The sequence below is a fragment of the Channa argus genome, chromosome 20 (assembly GCF_033026475.1).
Source record: "Channa argus isolate prfri chromosome 20, Channa argus male v1.0, whole genome shotgun sequence".
Taxonomy (NCBI): domain Eukaryota; kingdom Metazoa; phylum Chordata; class Actinopteri; order Anabantiformes; family Channidae; genus Channa; species Channa argus.
Window position 1 is genome coordinate 10,415,062 of NC_090216.1, and position 18,341 is coordinate 10,433,402.

Here is an 18,341-nt window from a genome sequence, read left to right on the forward strand (position 1 = left end):
ACTGTAGGTGTTATCATTCACCTGAATGCCTTGTGTCAGCCAGGGTTGGTTTCATGTTGCTCCTGCAGGGATGTTGTTACTCAACGTGGTGGGCTTTCGGAGGGTAGATGAAGGCTCCTGCTGCAGAGACTTGTTTAGTGCTGAAACACCAAACTATCCAACTTGTTATGCAATTTTTTATTCTTCAAAGCCTATTTTCATGAATGCAGCCGTAGTTTCAATTTCTGGATCACAAATGTTACTGACAGTGTAAAGTCTGTAAGGATCTAACTTGGTAATTTGTACATGCATTTAGGGCCGTAGCAGGGCAAGAAACAATGGGTTGCGTTTTTTTTTTTTTTTTTTTTTTTTTTTTGTGTATTTTGCTTAAGCTGAGTGAGCATTACTACTGATATACTGCACCATTAAAAACCGTGGGACCAAAGCATTGAATCATGGCTCTGTGTTAATTTTCTGGCTGTCAGGGGACTTTGCCTTTTCTTGAAGGTTTCTCATTAAGGCTTTATTATGCATACTGAGCTGCCGTTTTGCCAGCATGCTGTCAAAAAGGTGAAACCTTTTGTTACACTAAGGGAATGTACCTCCAGAGTGTTGCTTAACCAAAAAGCAATTATAGGTGTGTTTAAAAAAAAACTCTAGTCAAAATATTTTTGGAAGTTAAATTTATGGGTGTAATTAAGGTTTTTAACAAGGCTCTAAAAGGGAATGGCCCAAAATAAGCATATAGAGATTGTTTAAAAGTAGCACCTAACAACTTTGGATCAGTAAAGCAATACTGCAATGCAATTATATGCTTACCTGCATAGATACATATCTTTAGTGTGTTGTCTTTATTAATGCTTCTCATGCAATTGGGAAAAAATAAATGAAAAGAATAAAAAAGGCTTTGAAAAGTGACTAGTCATATGTTAGAAGACAGAGTAAGACAGCATATATTTATTCACATGGACACATTTTTCATTCATAACCTGTTCAGTACCTGGCTGTGTTACCTAACAGTTAGTTTACATGCAGCAGCTGAACTGTAAACTTTGGCTGCAAGAAGTCAACCACAAGATCCACCCACTCAGCTCCCCTCTCTCTAGGTCTGACCTATCCTCTCTCCTCAGCTCTCATTAGGGTTTGATGTCAACTGCACAGCCAAGAACTTTTGCAGAACAAATATTTATACAAAGCAGAAAGGATGTGACAAAGTGAGCAATAGAAACTCCACGGGGAAGAGTGGTAGGGGTTACCCTTAGGCTAATCTCCACTAAGACATATTTATAAACCTAGCTAGCAGTTAGAGTGGACAGCTTCCAGTTTAGACATCAAGCCATCAGCTGTATTTGGTAAGCGGCTGCACCGAGATGGTCAACTTTAATGACAATCTTATGTAATATATGCATGGCGCATAAACATATGGTTATACTTTCATTCGTTATAGTTTCATTTGATTTGTGCAGTCATAATAGTTTCCACGTGCAGGGGCAGCACAAGGCCTGTCTTCATACAACAGTTCTGTTTTAGCTCAGTGCCACAACAAAATTTTATCTGACACATCATCAAAACAAAGCCTTTATAATAAAATTGAAAAGAATGTTTTGAATCTGCGTTTTTTGTACATGTCAGACAGGATTTAACTGCCTTTGTGCCCATGTTAGTGACAGATGTTGCAAAGAAAAATCCATAAATCCAAATCCAATAAAACATGCACAATGTATCATTGGTAAACGTTTTATTTTAAATGAACAGGGTCAAAGATATGATTCACCTAATGCTTTTTATTTTGAGTTTTACGACAATAAATCATGTGTAGTAAATTGTACAGCGGTACCCACCCCATCTAATTCAATTCAACTTTATTTATATTGTGCCAATTTACAACAAAGTCATGTCAAGGCACTTTACAGAATAAAGTCCAGACTACACAAGTATGTAGAAGCAACCCAACAAATCCCCCTTGATCAAGCCCTAGGCAACAGTGGAGAGGAAAAATTAATCTTCTGACAACTTTATAGAAATAGCAAAATTTGCTGTATTGTAAAGTAAAAGACATTTTGGTAAATAAACTTTCGATTTTGTACTGATGGGAAGATGATAAATTGTTTTTATCTCATGTTTGGAAGTAAATGTAAAGTTGCTAAAGCATAGCAAAAATCTGGAGACACTGGGAAATCGCTAACCTGGTTTCCCCTAAGGGACCACAATACTAGTGCTCATGCTTATAATTCACTTCTTTAAATGAATTGCCTTATTATCTGAATGGGTACCTAAGGCTTTATGGAATTTAGCCATATTGCTATGACTCCCAATGGCCTCACTGCTCACCACCACAATGCTCTGCAAAGTTTATATAGTTTGGCATTATTCCCAATACTGGTACTATATACCAGTTACTATTGGTACTATTGGATACTATTCCATCTCTCAGCCATAACCCATCCCCCTGTAAGATAGTAGATCGCCTTAACTCCACCACCCCCTGCTCAGTAGCATTCCAGCTGGCCAGATGGTGTCTGCTCTGCAAAGTGGTCACCAGGAACCACAGGAACAGGATTCTCCGGACGAGACATTTCCACCCCAACTGATCCCTCCTCCTCCTCACATTACCCTCGTCTCTTTTCAGTCTTGTCTGTATTTTACAGGCAGCCATTTGGGGATGAAGTCCATGTTGATAAGTTGTTGACAAGCGGAAAGAATTGCATTAGATGATTACTTTAGGGAGGCAGCTCTGGTGGGTATTCTTTGGTGAACTGTGACAAAAGATAATGTAAAATTTAGTTGATAATGTTTTTAAAAAGAGCTTGAGTTAATTGCTTTTTTTATAGAGTGAAATCATAAATTATAGTAATTTCTTTTTTAAAATGTACTATTTGAAAGTAGTTCATTAAATTTAGATTTATTGTCCAAGAATTCAAGTTTGTACAAAGATGATGGAAAGTAGCTTTAGGTCAAATTGACCAGTAAATTGTTGGAATTCAAATGCTGAAGGTACACGCAGAAAAGGAAAGGTAACTTCAGGTCTATTCAAAGTAGCTGACCTAGCTTTAAAAAAATAGTTGCTTTATAAAATGCTGTGGTCCTTTTAGTTCATTTTCATTATCTTTTCATTGAAATCTGGCAATAATGCACTTGAAGAATTCCTGGAGCTAGGAATTGTTTTACATATGTTAGCATGCAGCATAGGGAAGTGATTGGTGTGAGGAAAGGTGATTTGACTGTGGCTACTACTACAATACATCTGCCCTATAAAAAAATGTGTGGGTGTTTCTTTCTGGGCTGCATTAATGCTCTGAATGGAATTCAACACAGCACATTGTGTGTTGTGTACTGTATGTGTGTGCATCTATGTGATCCCCTACCTAGATAAAGCCCCATAAACCCCACCCTTCTTACTCACCACTCCTGATTCAGTGATTGCAGTCTATGTAGAAAGCCAGTGTGTGTATTTTTGGCCTCTGTTTGTGAATTGTTTTGTCTTTTTATGCATGTGTAACTGTAGTTGTTTACTTTCCCATACGTCACATTTAATCGGTCCTTTGAATATAACAAACAGAAAGCCGGAAGGCAGGGAGACAGAGCTGGTCTTTAAAGAAACCAATAGTGGAAAACACAAACGCACTTTTTTCCAGATTTTCTGTGATGTTGTTGTTGTTTTTTTTTCTCAAGGAAGAAAAATAATGTCTCCCTCCTGCAGGTCCGTACTGGTTTTACCATTCCAGTTACTATGGCACAACAGAGTGCAGGCATGAGTACTCTGGGGTTGTTATGTCAACTGCCTTTCGGGTGACTGGCTGTAGTCAGCAGGACTTCTGGTAAAAAGGATTTGAGGGAGTTTATGTGAGAAAGGCCGGGGGGCAGGAGGCAGAGGGAGAGATGGATTAGTCTCAGGCCCTGTTTTTGCCCCATCCTCCTCCACCTCTTGTTCTGCAGCAGCAGATCTTGTCCTCCCTCCACCCCCATACCACTAGACAAGGGCCCTTTGGCACCCTGGAGACACATGCCCCACAAAGCCATCACGTCCACCCCCGACAAAAGCCCATTCTCTCCATCCTCCTTTCCATCTCTTTTCCTTTGCCCTGAACTCTGCCGTTCTTGCCACTCTCCTGTTTTACCCACCCCTTTTTCTCCTCTGCACTCTTTTTATCCTCCCTCCCTTTTTCTGTATCCTCCTCCACCCTACAAACTTTTGTTCTTCCTTCCTCAGCTTTTTCCTTCCTTAGTCAGTTTAACCCCTCCTTTTTTCTTCCTTTCCATTGAACTCAAAGCAAGAGAACAGTTGAGTCATGTGAATGAAGGGCTTTTGCACTGTTAGACAAATAAACTTGTCCTGTCTGAATCATTCTTTAAAATTCTATATTAGTGGAGGTACATTTAAACTTGATAAAGAAGCATAAGGCTCTGTAATTGTGATTAAAACATTTTTTTTAATTCTGCCAATGGTTACTGGCAGGCACTGAATCTAAACTGCTTTATAACCACTGAAAGATTGCTTTTTAATGAGTAACACATTGGCCACTCAATGGTGGTTACATGAAGGTGGGTAAAAAAGTAACACACCCTATAGCCTCACCCCTCCTTGGCTGCTTTCTGGACTCCTTTGTTATGGGTGAATAGAGCAATGCTTAATGTAGAGTATGTGTAAGATGAGTTATTGGATTAGGGACTGGTGACCCATAGACAGGCCTATCTGCTTTCAATGTTTGGTCACATGACCTGCTTGCTGTATCCAGGGGACACATGTAATATCCTGTATACTGTGCAAAGATCTAAAGTGGATTTTATTTGAACCCTAAATAAGATTTGTAGTGTAACTTTCTTTTAACTGCAATATGTGTTCCTTGGCATATTTAATGATAGCATAACCAAACCTTACACAGTACTTTTGGGAGATAACCAGCCATGAAATTGTCACTTGCTTCGTCATTTGGTCAGTATGCTTGATACATCTTTTGTTTGAAGGGCAGTTTTTAAAAAAAAAAAACCAAAAAAACAAATTGGTCCAGAAGTCTGTTTTTGCCCCATCACATGGTTTTCTCAGCAGAGTTTCCACTCTCTACCCTCCTTCTTCAGGAAGAGCGCGTGTCAGGAGCTGGCTGCATCTTTAACGGCTTCCTTACTTTTTTGTTCACCAAAGGAAAGTTCATGTCTTAGGTCTCTCTTGTGTATGTGGTTACATTAGGTGGATTTCTGAAGGTTTCCAGTGGCAAAATGTTGTCATTATACAAATTCGTAGTGCTTTACATGTCACGGATTAGGGTATTAGGATTTTGGACCCAAGTAAGGAGACTGCAAGAGGAGGTTTAAATATTAAATGGGTTTATTGTAGTGAACTGGGTGGGTGAACACAACTGAAAATCACTCCACAAGGAGGACAAGAAAACAAAAGCAATAAAGGCAAAAAACTATGAATCAGAACATAAACCTAAATACATGGACCTGAGATCAAAATGGCAAAATGTCTAAAAATGGGGAACAGAAAAACAGGAGTCAAAACAAGGAAAAGATCCAGAGGCTTGCTGTGCAGAAGCATGCAACACAACAAAGACAAAGCGGGGTTTAAAAGGACAGGGGAGCAGGTGAAAATAATCAGCGGCTAAGACAGGAAATAGGCTGAGGGGCTACAAAATAAAAGCTGGAACAGGAAGTGAAGCTAGGTGAAACATGGACAAACTGAACTCAGGGAACAGGATTGTGTCATTACAGATACATTGTGTAGTGCCATTTCCAAGCACAAGTACAACTTTGCAGAGTTTTGTAACATATTTTAAACCTAAAAGCTGTCAAGATTGTCAAGAGAAGCCATTATTTCCAGATTTTGCCATCTGTCTGCAGTGTTAGCCAAGGTTTATTTCAGTTTAGGATTTAAAAAAAAAAAAAAAAAAAAAAAAGATAAATGACTGACGGAAGATTTTCAGTAGAGCTAAACAGAAACAGCCCTTTCAAATTGGAGTAATTTGTACTAGTGTGTTGGTTTCCAGCAATATTTGTTGCATTAGTGCTGTTACTCACTCATTAAAATGATGACTTGTAGTGTGCAGTGGGTTTTGTGGTTAAATTAAATGACAGACTCCTTGACATACAAGCTTACATTTTTGCCTAACAGAGCTTGCGAGCCCTTTGCTTTACGCTACATGTTAGGCATTGCTCATTTTATGAAATGTAACTTTTCCATGCAAATCCACTGTTTGAGCAGGGTGTAGCCTTCATTCTTTCTCTGTCATCTTGTGTGGGCATTTAAATTCTTTAAAAATACACAAAATGGTGGGTTGCAGCCAGGTCAGTTATTGACTTTTAGGCAGCTTTTTGGCCAGTCTTTTCACCAAATAAGTGAGTTAACGAGTATGATTTCACTATGGAAATGCATGACAGGTGTTCTTTCTCCATTAGCAGCCTGCTTCTTATTGCTTACTTCATTTATTGTTGGTAATGGCACCAGTGGGCTATAAGCAGTAATGAATTCATTAAATTTTACTGGAGTTGTTTTCTTTTCAGGGGCTTCAGTTGACTCCCTTTTCATAGTGTGAAACTTGAGTTGGGTTTAATTTTGACTATTCAAGCATTTACACACAGGCTGACAAAATTCTTTTTTTGCTTGGTGCAAAGGGATGTTACTAGCATAACAAGCGACTTATCAGAGCCCACTTCAGAAAATTTTACAGTTAATCTGGAATTTATTCTGCAAACCCGCTAGTGTTAAGTTCTGCATGAAACCGTCCCTGCAGCACCCTGCTCTATCCCATATTGTCAAAAAAAAAAAAAAGTTTTTTTAATGTATGGCTCTGATATTTCGTAAGCAAAACACTGTTTCCCAGCCCACATATTTCATGTTGGGCTTTCTGTGCGAGCTGACACCATACTGAAACCAAGCAGATTTTTTTTTCCCTGTAAGCATGTTTTTGAATGATCTCCCGCCGTGAGTTACATGTTTGAAACACAACTGCAGACAAAGGGCTGATTTCTCCCGATTATTGTCTGGTGTTCATATGTGAAACAGGCTTGAAGCTGTTCTCACCTCTGTGTTGAATCGAAGGGCTGATGGGCTGATGTTTCACAGGGGTATGTAGTAGTAACAGTAGCAAATTACTTGCGGCACTGGTAGGGAACTAGACAAACCTGATTTCTCTGTTATCTATACATGTAACTGGCTTTCTAATTGGATTTATACAAGGGTTCATATGAATTGCAGACAAGAAAAGGAGTGCAGCATTAAAACTATTACTCTTATAATGCAATGTCTCTCTTATCACTCTTCCCTTTCCAGGCCTTGTTCTTAGTTTTTAAGAAATTACAAGAAATAACAATACTACAAAACTTCTCGGATTAGCTGCAAGACCTCATTCAAAAAACACCTTCAGAAGGGACAGTCTCTGTATTCCTGCCGCGCAGTTCAATGAGTCAGAGTCACAAAAGCCTTTCACAGCAGCTATGAACATTTAGATCATTTCTGGAGCAGTTTTCTTCTAAGACATATTTGGAAAATTCACTGATTGTGCCTGCTGTGATAGAGGATATGAGAACTAGTTAGAAAGAGGGGATAGAGCCATGCAGACATTAGATATCTGTAATCCACAAATTGGGTAATAAATAATGACACATACGTGTACCTCGGTTAAACTTGTCGAAGTTTTGCAACATCTGCCTCCGTGCTGTATTGCACTTGTTAGTTGGCCTAAAACAGGCAGTACAATATGAATGTAATGTAAAGGTTTAGTACTCATTCAAGGTTTTTGCAAGGAGAAATGATTTTAGGAAAAAGTCCCTCATACGACTTATTCGAGTACATAGTAAAACATTTGAAGAAATCCCGTACTTTTTGAGTGCAAAGGGCTAGTCTGGCTGTTGAACCCATTTAGTTGCCACTGCCCATACTCATCCTGTGTTTCAAGAGTGTTTTGGACATTTGCCAGCTTTATGAGTTACATTTCCTGATGAACCAAGCTTTTATGAAGGAGGATATGGGGCACAGTCAGGAAGTGAGACACTTGGCCTTTGTTGTTACAGATCTTCCTCTTGTAGCCAGTAGAAATTCCCAACAGGCAATATCAGCCCAGAAAACATTCGAGTGATTAGAACTGTAGCAAGCTTTTTGTTTACATGCCCTATGGGAGCAGAATTGATATTACCCACACAAATTATCAGGTAGGACGGGTGTAACTGCATGCTGAGCAAAGCAGATGCACACAAAATGTGGTCAGTCAAACAAAAGCCAGAATGGATATCTTCTTACATGCCGTTTGGACAGACAGACACACCAAACAAGCTAATGCAAATGAAGGCTAATGGGTTTTCCCTTTCCAAAATCACTTATCTTTACGGTTACTAGTAAAGAGAGATTTTATTAAGAGCTCTCTTAATGTGTGTATGTCCTGCACCATTTTGCGTTCTCCACTTGCCTGGATTTGTAAAAAATAGCCATGAACAGGTAAAGATGCCCATTTCAGCTGTGTAATATGCAAACCAAAACAAATATTGTTGGGTAAGTTCACATTAGCTTATAGGTTGATGATTTCTATTGTATGACTCACAGCTGTGTTTTCAGTCCCCCTTGTTGCTTAAAATAACAGGGACAGCTTCCAAACAAAATAGCCTCTATGTTCTGGTTCTCCATGGTCAAGCCGTTGTGTAGTGTTTAGCTCTCCTTTTATAGGTAATGACCTAGGTGAATTATGTAAGTGTGTGTGTATAGTCCTGAAGTCAACATCCAAACTGGGCATCGTTTGCCTTCATAAGGCATTTCACAAGCTTTAGAGCGACACAGTTGAAACCCAAAAGTAAAAATATGTTCATCGCTTCTAGATGGAGAAATTGACATGAGACATGTTGTTGGATAGTCACAGTTTACTGCTGTCTCAGTATTAGACCCGTTTTGGCATTTTACTGCAAAACAAACCTTCAAACATTGAACTGTTTTAACCCTAGAGGAGCATCTTTTCTATATTGAACTGTGGAGTTGAAGATGGCTTCAGGCTGTGTAGTAGTGGATTTACAACTGCAAATTGATTAGACCTGCAGATTTAATTGGCCATTTGGTTTTCATATCGTACAGTAAAAAGCTTGATCCTCATCTGATCATTGTTACTCTCCTGGACTGCTCCAGCTTAAGACTTGATGACTGAGTACTTGTTACTAGACACACAGAAATGGACGTGAACTGCGAAATTGTTAATTTAACACACAGATGGTGAATGTTTTCCTTCCCATCATCAAGCATACAGTGTAGGTGTCTTTAGGCAAATAACAAAGAAAGACACTGTATCTAATTCTAAAGCATAGTTAGTGTTTATGGTTAAGCTGCATTTAAATGCACACAAGGGAGTTTTGTGGTTTCTCATTGTTTAGCCAAGTACTGTTATGTTAGGTGGAGGGGGGGGTCAAAGTGGAGACTGTCACTCTCTCATACACATATACGCAAAGATATTACGTGTATTTTATTAAGAGGAACAAGATTCTATTTTGGAGGGATGTCCCGATACCAGTATCTGGCATTGAGCTGGATACTGCCTTTGTGTACTTGTACACCTACTGCATCTAGGTGGAGCTGGAAAAGTGTCTGTGGTTTAGAGTTTTAGGATAATTGATAATGAAAAAAGTAAAGCCAAATGCAATCTGTCCTCGGTTAAATACTTAAGATGTAGTTACTAACAGTCATACAAGTTTTCTAAAGAATATATAAAAAAAAACATTATACTAAAAAAGGCACGTTAGCAGGAGGATGAGAGAAGTTTTCCACGCACACAAATAATTGGCTATTTATTTCTCAAATACTTTTTATTTGTAAATTACAAGTAAAGGACAAGTAAAACAAGGTATTAATAAGGTGTATTTATTGCAGGCAAACCTTTTCTCCTGAAGATTTTTTTGATTTACGGATTTCTCCCAAATGAAAAAACTGGGAAAAAGTCGTATTGTTTTTTTTTTTTTTTATTAGCGCAGAAAGGGTTCGCCTGACATTTGCTCAAGCTTGTTGTAATTGAGATTGCATGTTGTCTCTTGGAGTCAGCTCATTTATATCACCTTATGATCAGACTCACCCCTTTCCCTTTTGCCTTGATCCATTCTTCACTTACTCGGTTTCTTCCTGACTCACTAAGTGCTAACATTGTCCAGACACAGCACCTTCATTTCTGTTTTTCTCCCTTGCTGACCATAATTGCGAGAACATGTCTGCTCATGTCCTGTAATATTTAGACAGTGCACCTGTTTAATATTTACATACTTTCCTTTAATTAACTTTCTTAATTATGGCTTTCAGAGACACCTAAGCATACTTGCGCTGCGAGAGATATCTTTGACAAATCCGTTTTTCTTGGAGTGGAGCAGGCAGAACCAGCACACTCCTAATTTTTATTGTAGTTGCAGGCGATGCATTTAGGAGAGTGCAGTTTTTAAACCCCTTCATCCAAGCCACGTGTGGTTCTCTGCTCTGTGAATGCTTCATGGAACAAAATGAGCTCAAACCGGCCTCCCAATATTATCCCCCTTAAATTTAACTTACTAGGTATTGAAAAGTCAGACGTTATTAAATATTGCTCTATTTATCGTGCAAGATTTGGAAAGGAGATGTTTAACGGATTATAATTTACTGTGACACAAGAGGCTTGAAAGGTAAACCAGAGTATGAGCCCACACCAAAGCAGTCACTAGTGCTATCACAGAATGTAGACAAACACATTCACAGTTACGTGCAGTTTAGAATTTCTCATGCAGCGTTTCTAGTAATTATAGAATGATTATAATGTCGAAGAGTGTATTAGCCTTAACTAAATGAGGGATAAAATGCCATGACGATATTATGTGATGTATGTTTCTGTCTCTCCCTCTTTCTCCCTTTCTTTAATGGAGTTGATAGAATAGAAGTTATATGAGAGTCAAACTGTGGTGGTCTGCTGTCTTTGAACAGAGTTGGCTGACATCATTCTAACAAAGGCGGTGTTAGCTGGGGTAGGGCAGGGCTTGGCTTTGAGCTGTGCTGCTGAGCCAGTTTCCTATGAAAGCCCAGAGAGGTATATGCATCAGAACGTCCAGTTATACAGTTTTAGACTTCCTGTCTTCTGAAATTTTACTCAACAGTAATGCCTTCTTTACTTGTTTGCAGCACTGGAATGACTTTAATGGAGTGAGGCAGTGCTGTCAAGGGAGCTCTACAAGAGAGTTGGACACCACATCAGCTGAAGAAGCAAAATTGAATCCTATCACTTCAACTACATTGAACTTCGTAATGGATGGAATAGACACCTTGCAGAGCTCAGCCCTAGAGACCAAGGCTGAGCGAATTGCACGCTACAAAGCAGAAAGAAGGAAGGAGCTTGCTGAACGCTACGGCAACAAAGACGAATTCTCCTCCAAATATGTCCGTAGGGACAGGAAAACTGCAGACTCATCTGAAATGATGTCCTCAGCAACTAAGGAAAAGGAAAAGAATGAGAGTAATGGGTCAGAGACAACATATACAAGGCGGGGCCTCAGAAATAAAGTGTCAGAGCCTGTGGAGCACACTGATGTTGAACCCGCCAAGGAAAAGGACACTCACCTCAAATCAGACACAGTTTTATCCACTAAATCAGAAGCAGTTTATTCAATGAAGACATCCCCTCATCTCATGTGAGTTTATTCATATTTTTATATTTAAAATAAACTTACACAAACAGCCTGTCCATAGACATGAAACACAAATGCCATCAGGGCATACAAACTCAGAATGCTGCAAGAGGTAGGACCCAGGCTAACATCTAAGAAATATGATAATCATTTAATTTAAAGATGTAGTCCTGTACTGTAAACATGTGCCAGCACAGATAAATGACTGAATATTCACTTGATCTATTCAGATAAGACCTACAAGTAATCCGCTTTTACTTGGAGCATAATATTTAGATCCCTGCTACACTCAATTCTCTTCAGGTTTAGAGACATTTGCAGTTTAGCTGTTACAAACACATTAGATTACAGCAAAAGGGCTTGCTGGCTCCCAATGGGAGAATAGGAGGCAACAAGTCTGGAAATTTGTGCAACACTTAGTTTTACCCTATCTACTGTCTGAAGTAAATACTGCTGCTAACATTACCAAAATTGGCCATATGTGCAGAAGACAGCTACATTTATTTAGCCTTAGTTTGTTTTCCAGTGATGACTGGCATGCTGCTTGTTTTGTTTCTAATTACACACTTTTTGGGGATTGCATAATTCACAGATATGTTTAACATATCTGTGAATTAGGGTTTGACACTTTTTCTTATTGGTTGCCAGGAATGCTCGGCTGAGAATTCTGTGTGGAGTAAAACATGTCCAGTCGTGGGTCTGGGGATGTTTTTGTTGTCAGGCGGGGGGATTCCGCTGTGTGCACATAGTCAGACTTGCCGCTTCTTGAAGGAAAATGAAAACTGCCTGAGGGAATGAAGAGGGGGGGGGGGGGGGGGGAGTGAGTGAGAGAGGAACTTAGCTGAACAAAGAGATGAAATAATGTTAAAGTTGGGACTTGTGGGGGTCGGGTTGTTGTGTTGAGCTTTGCTTTCTAATTTTTTGCCAAGTTTTTAGGCCGTGAGCTTAAATGAAGCAAGAGCTCTAGATAGCTGTGATGGAAGGCCTGTTGGGATGGTTTTTTGTTTTTTTATACAATTGGAAAAGGCATACTTTGTGTTGTAAAACACTACTTGCAATAGGGCAGGTTTGATCAGGTCTTTGCTATCAAGTGGCCTACTTAATAATCGCATCAGGGTTTTTATGTCAAAAATGCATTTAAGTGCATGTTTGGTGCTTAATCATTTGATTTGGAGCATTCTTGTTTTACGCATCCGGTATGAAATGTTCTTAACGTGTTGGGGAGACAAGCAAAGTACAGACTGAAGTCACACAAAGGTTATGGACTAAATGTCTAATGATTGAAAGTATTTGTCTTGCATGCCTGTCATGCTACAGATCTCATCAGAGTTGTTCAGTGTTCACTGCCTGTCACAATCCAGTTGTGCAGTCTCGCGTGCCGACATACACGCACAAACTTTCGGAGCTAGACAGAGGTGCCTCTATAGAAACTATTGTTATTGGGTAATAATTTGTCAGCTGACATTCAACATGTTTACATTTACCTTTTATGAGGGTAATAAGGATCCTTACAGTTCATTCTGAAATGTATAAAGTTCAGCTTGAGGTGTACGTGCTTTATGATTAAAGCTTCGCACTCATTTGCTGAACCTTCAGACGCAACGTGTCTTGTGCAATAGACATAGCAAGAAGGAACCTGGAATTTAACTGTTTCTAGTGATAATTAAATCCCTCAACAGGTTTAGCTGTCTCAGACAGGAATCCTTCTCATGTAAAGTCAGAGCTGAGGGGTGACATTCCAAAAACTGCATTTTTGTGTGTTGAATTAACACTTACTTTAAAGTTTCTTGGTTTTTTTGGTAATCTAAAAATACGCAACTAATCTGTTCATGTACATGTAACATCAACTTTCTGTCTGACTTATCTCATTTGGAAAAAGAACTTAGGAACCTAATGCTTTTTGTATTTGTTGTTAATGTTGGCAAGTGAGCCACAGTACAAAATTTACATAAGGTACTGTGTGAAGGTCACAGTTTTGCAGGAGTCAGGATGCAAACTGAGGAACTTTGCAGGATTTGATGAAGTGGCATTGTACAAAAACATGATTTAGGCTACAAGAGATAATGGGAGTTGGGAAGATATGTCAAATGAAGGGCAGGGCTTTCTGTCTAGCAAACAACTTAGAGGCATTTATATCATTTCTGTAACTATGCCACAGTCATTTTTATAGTTATTACTTTTATTTCATCTCTCTTCCTGTTTTTATGCTCTCACATATTGTGTTGTGTGTTTCACATAATTTAGATTGATTTAAGCAAGAATAAGCGCACATACTGTAAGTCTTTGAATCATGACTCATGAATGCGACTTTAGTATTTCTTTTTCTCACTATTGCAGTATAGGCCAGATATGTGCTGTCCATTCCTTTCAGCTAGCAGTTGCAGTCTGAGTAGAGTCGATGAAATGTCTCTAAGCCCTGTGGCTGCAGAGGACAGTGTTAGAATACAGTGTTTGAAAACTAGGTGCCATTAGTCACCAAGCTCACCAAGGTCAGCACTTTTACAGACTCTTAGTATCAAAGGCTTAAATGTTCAATATGTAAACTGTAGTACTTTTACTCTTGTGGCAATGACACAGCATCATCATTTTAAGTTCCTGTTTATATTACACCATGTTTACATTACCCCACAGATTAAATTACTGACATTATTTTAACACCTAGATAAACTTGCGATATTTATTGTATATTATTAGTCAGTTTTCATGTTAAGAAGTGTGACACTAAGAATCATTTCCAAACTAGTTTGTTTAATAGCATTATTCCTCTCAAAGCTTATATTATGCCTATAATATAGTACAGTACAGTACATTCAAATTATCAAAGACACTGTCTAATGTGTTTTTGGACATGAGTGGGTCTCCCTGTAGCATAAAAAACATCTGAATATATTTAACTTGATCTAAAAAGAGTCTTGCAGCTTGACGCTGTGTTGTGTCCACATCTTCGGCTACCTTTGACCTTTTCCAGATGTCCACAACGATACTCTATTGTGTTTAAAGCAGTCCTCTCCCCCTCCTCCTGTTATATCATGGCTGCTACCCCACAGGCAACTGCTGTCACCATCCATATTTAACGCTCATTACTTAGAAATGAGTGACTGTTGTGAGATTCTACACAGGCATTGATGTTGTGTCATTGCCAGTATGAGTGTACAGACCATCATTACCAAGTGTTGCAGAATGATAGAAGGCACAGTAAGTGGCATGTTCCATCATTTTCTATGTGTTGTGTAGTAAATTATTGACTGCAGTTGTGTAGTAAAGAGTTTATGTTTATTTTTTTATTTTTTACAGTTTTCAAGCATCACTTGCAGCAGCTACAAATTCCTGTTGTCACTTCATTGTGTTAGAGAGTGACCTCATTTGTCTCCCTTTCTCTCTCTCTCCTAGGTTGCTGGAAACTGATGACACAGAGGAGCCAAAGGGTAAGTTGAAGCCTCCGCTTTCACCGCACTCAGATCCTCTATTGTTCCACAGACTACTTAATCTCCAAACCCATTCATGTTCTTTCTATTAGTCAGCAATAAAGCAATACTCAATGCTGATGTCAGATCACCTACCTGGCTTTTTAATACACTGACGATGAGTTAAAGAAAACAGATCTACACATGTGCTTGGCTCTGTTTTGTTCATTGTCTAATTTAAATTGAATGTTGTGCCTCGGGCAATGGTTTTCTTTTTCATAAAATAAGGGACATAATGTTTGGCACGTGTCTGCAGTTTTTGTCCAAAGTCTGTGATGTGATCATATGCAATTACACTGCAAGCTTATTTCAGCCAGATTGCATTAAAAACTAATTTTGGATTTGGACTGCTGGTTGCATCTCTGACTCACATTCAGCCACCTGAGCCACAGCCAGTTTGTTTGTTCCCTGTCTCTGTGTCACCGGCTTCCTGCTTTTCCACCCATTGGCTGAATGTCTGCATATGCTTATTTGCTTTTGTAGTTGATTTTCCCCCTTGGTTTATGTTTATTTGCATGCCAGTCATTGACATGTGTAAGTACATTGTGTGAATGGTACACAGCACCAGAAAACGTTAGAGTGGTGGTAGGAAGGTACATTAAACCAAATGTTTTAGTATCTCAAGATGTGTGATGCTTTTTCTAATTTTTTTTTTATTAGAAAAGAAAACAGACTTTTCTCCTTGAGTTATTTAAAAAGTCTGGTTGTCCAAATGCAAATGATTTTACATTTTTAATCCAAACTTAATTTAAACCTTCAGGGAATGAGCTAAAACATTATATAAATAAACATAAGCCACTTATTAAGTAAATAAGTAATGTTTTACATGTGCACCTCAGCATTATCGGTTAATGAAAAAGCAGTTTCATTAATTTATATAGAAATTGTATCTGTATTTGACTGCGGTGCTTATCATCATTCTGCCATTGTTAGATATTTTTAACTGTGGCAGCACAGCTCACATAGTATTTGTTATCACACTTATTAGTTATGAGTAGAAGCTGTAAAATTAAAACACAAGACTAAAAATGTATGCCAATAATCTATTGCAGTAATTCATGCATTCATTATAGTGAAATGTTAAACAATGTAATTAGTGTAGCTGTCAATAACAAAATTTATTTGGGGCCATTCAAAAAAGGACAGTCAGTGTTCATCTTTAATGGGGATATGCCAGTTGTAAGACCACTGGCAGTGCAGTGATCGAGCTTCCTGTCCGAGCTGCCTGAGGTGCTCTGAGCTGGTCTCACGGCTTCTGCCAATCATTTAGCTATCTTACAAGCCTGTAAATCACACCCACCTGGCTTATACTGAAACATTTTATATGCCTTTATCCTCTGAATAAGTGCAACCTAGTCTGTATTCAGAATGCTTACCTTTGAATTAAACATGTTAATCTATTGTGAATCATTATTCAGATTTGATGAACTCTACAGTCTTTTGGCTAATATACAGAATCTTTTGGCCATTACAAGGTCAAAGACCCATCCAATAAGCTCTAAACGGCTTTGGAGTCTAGTGAGATGGATTAAAACACTTATGGAAAAGTTAGTTCATCTAAGTGGAGTTTTTTATTTTAGTTTTTTCCTTCCCCATCACTTAACTTTTTCTTTTCTCTCTCATTCTCTCGCTTGGATGCTAGATGGATGATGATGTAAAAAAAGACTGGAATGGAGTCAAAACTGTAAGAGTTCAGTTTAAGTGGAATCACCAGTCGGCCATGCTTAACATTTCGTCATATGAACTAAATCATGTCAAGTTCTGGACAGCAGGGGAGCTTGGAAACATAAATCAAAATTAGAGTATAGAGCCTCAACAGAGCATTTTTTTACTTTAATGAAGGGGGGTTGTCAGACACTCCATTATTTGGATTGGGTTTTTCCTTTGTTTTCTTTGGATAGAGAACAATTTTGGCTTGAAATGTCACATTGTCAAGGCAATAAAAACGGATTTAGGGTGAGAGAATGGATTTGAGTGTGCTGACTTAAGAATTTGTGTTGTTTTGGAATATCATTAAATTTAATGGTTTCCTTTCCTTTGCATTATAAGAGTATATGCTCAGGGCTGTTTTTCATTAGACAGCTAACATGAGCAATGCGTTGATCTCACACATATGTGCACACTCAAAGTGAATGTGTTCTAGATATCTCACAATCAATGTCTTGAATCGCTGATAGCCTCACCGAATCCGCTGCTGCCAATTGACTTGTAAATCAACCTGAGGTCAGTCGACATGTTGCTCTTTTTAATAATCCAAAAGGCATCTTAGAAGCAAAGGTGAATGAAATAAGATTACATATATTCTGTCAGTTTTCCGGTCTGTATATTTCTACCTGTTATTGACTCATTGTGTCTTTAGTACGGCATATCTTGATATTTAGAAAGATTAGCATGTGTAAGAGTTTGTCTCAAATGCATGTTCAGGCATGCATAAAATTACCTGTTAAACATGACTTTGTGCAAGTATCTGTTTTACCATGTAGTTGTGTTACGTGTTTATAAAAAGCCAGTGTATTTTTGACCATATATGGCCTTGCCAATCATCAACAATGTCATCACAGCTTTATTTTCTAAACACAAATTGTCCATCCTAAACCCTTGTTTTAAAGTAAAATGTTGTAAGAAATGTTTTCTCTTTTGTTGCATACAGTCAACCGTGTGTGTCTGTGTGTGTGTGTGTGTGTGTGTTTGTGTGTGTGTCTTCTCATTTTAGTTGATGAGAAGCCTGTGGACTCTGACAAAGGGACTGTTACTTCCAAGATGTCTTTTTCTCGGGTATGGTACCTTCCTTTTAAACATTTTACTGTGCTTGCGTGCATGCGTGTTTGTGATTGCATACTTGTGTGACTATGAATTTGTTAAGACCTTATAATTGTGTGGATGATTGTGTTATCCCTACTAATTGCACAAATTAAAATTTTTTATCTCTAAAGGCTGCAAAAACGGCATCAAACAGAACACTAAATCCAAGCATCAAAATGCTAATTTCTAAACTTTTGAGCATGTCTCTTTGCTTTGTTTATATTTTTTCCACAATTTAGGGTTAATTCTGCTCATTCCCTCGCTGATTTACTTACAGCCCTTTCCAGTGCACCTGGTGTACGCTTCAACCTCCCTCTGGAAGTTCGCTGCATTAATAACAAATTGAGCAGTTCCATACAGCACTAAGCTGTCATGCACCTGGAAGCATACTTGGCCAAAGTTGTGACTTCAGCACACATGGTTCATGGAGGTCTGCAGGCAGTGGTGGGAAAAAAAGTCTGGAGAACTAGGAGATACATTCAGGAACAAAAA

General features: G+C 38.5%; 1 protein-coding gene across 1 annotated transcript in view; it reads left to right on the forward strand.

Annotated features, from left to right (window-relative positions):
* The window catches only part of svild (supervillin d), a 40,969-nt gene that overhangs the window by 1,931 nt on the left and 20,697 nt on the right, over nt 1–18,341 (forward strand). The window contains exons 2-4 of the mRNA XM_067487984.1: nt 11,081–11,586; nt 14,974–15,008; nt 17,761–17,822. Of these exons, the coding sequence (XP_067344085.1) occupies nt 11,204–11,586; nt 14,974–15,008; nt 17,761–17,822 (480 nt within the window). The 5' untranslated portion in view covers nt 11,081–11,203. The remainder of the gene's footprint in view (nt 1–11,080; nt 11,587–14,973; nt 15,009–17,760; nt 17,823–18,341) is intronic.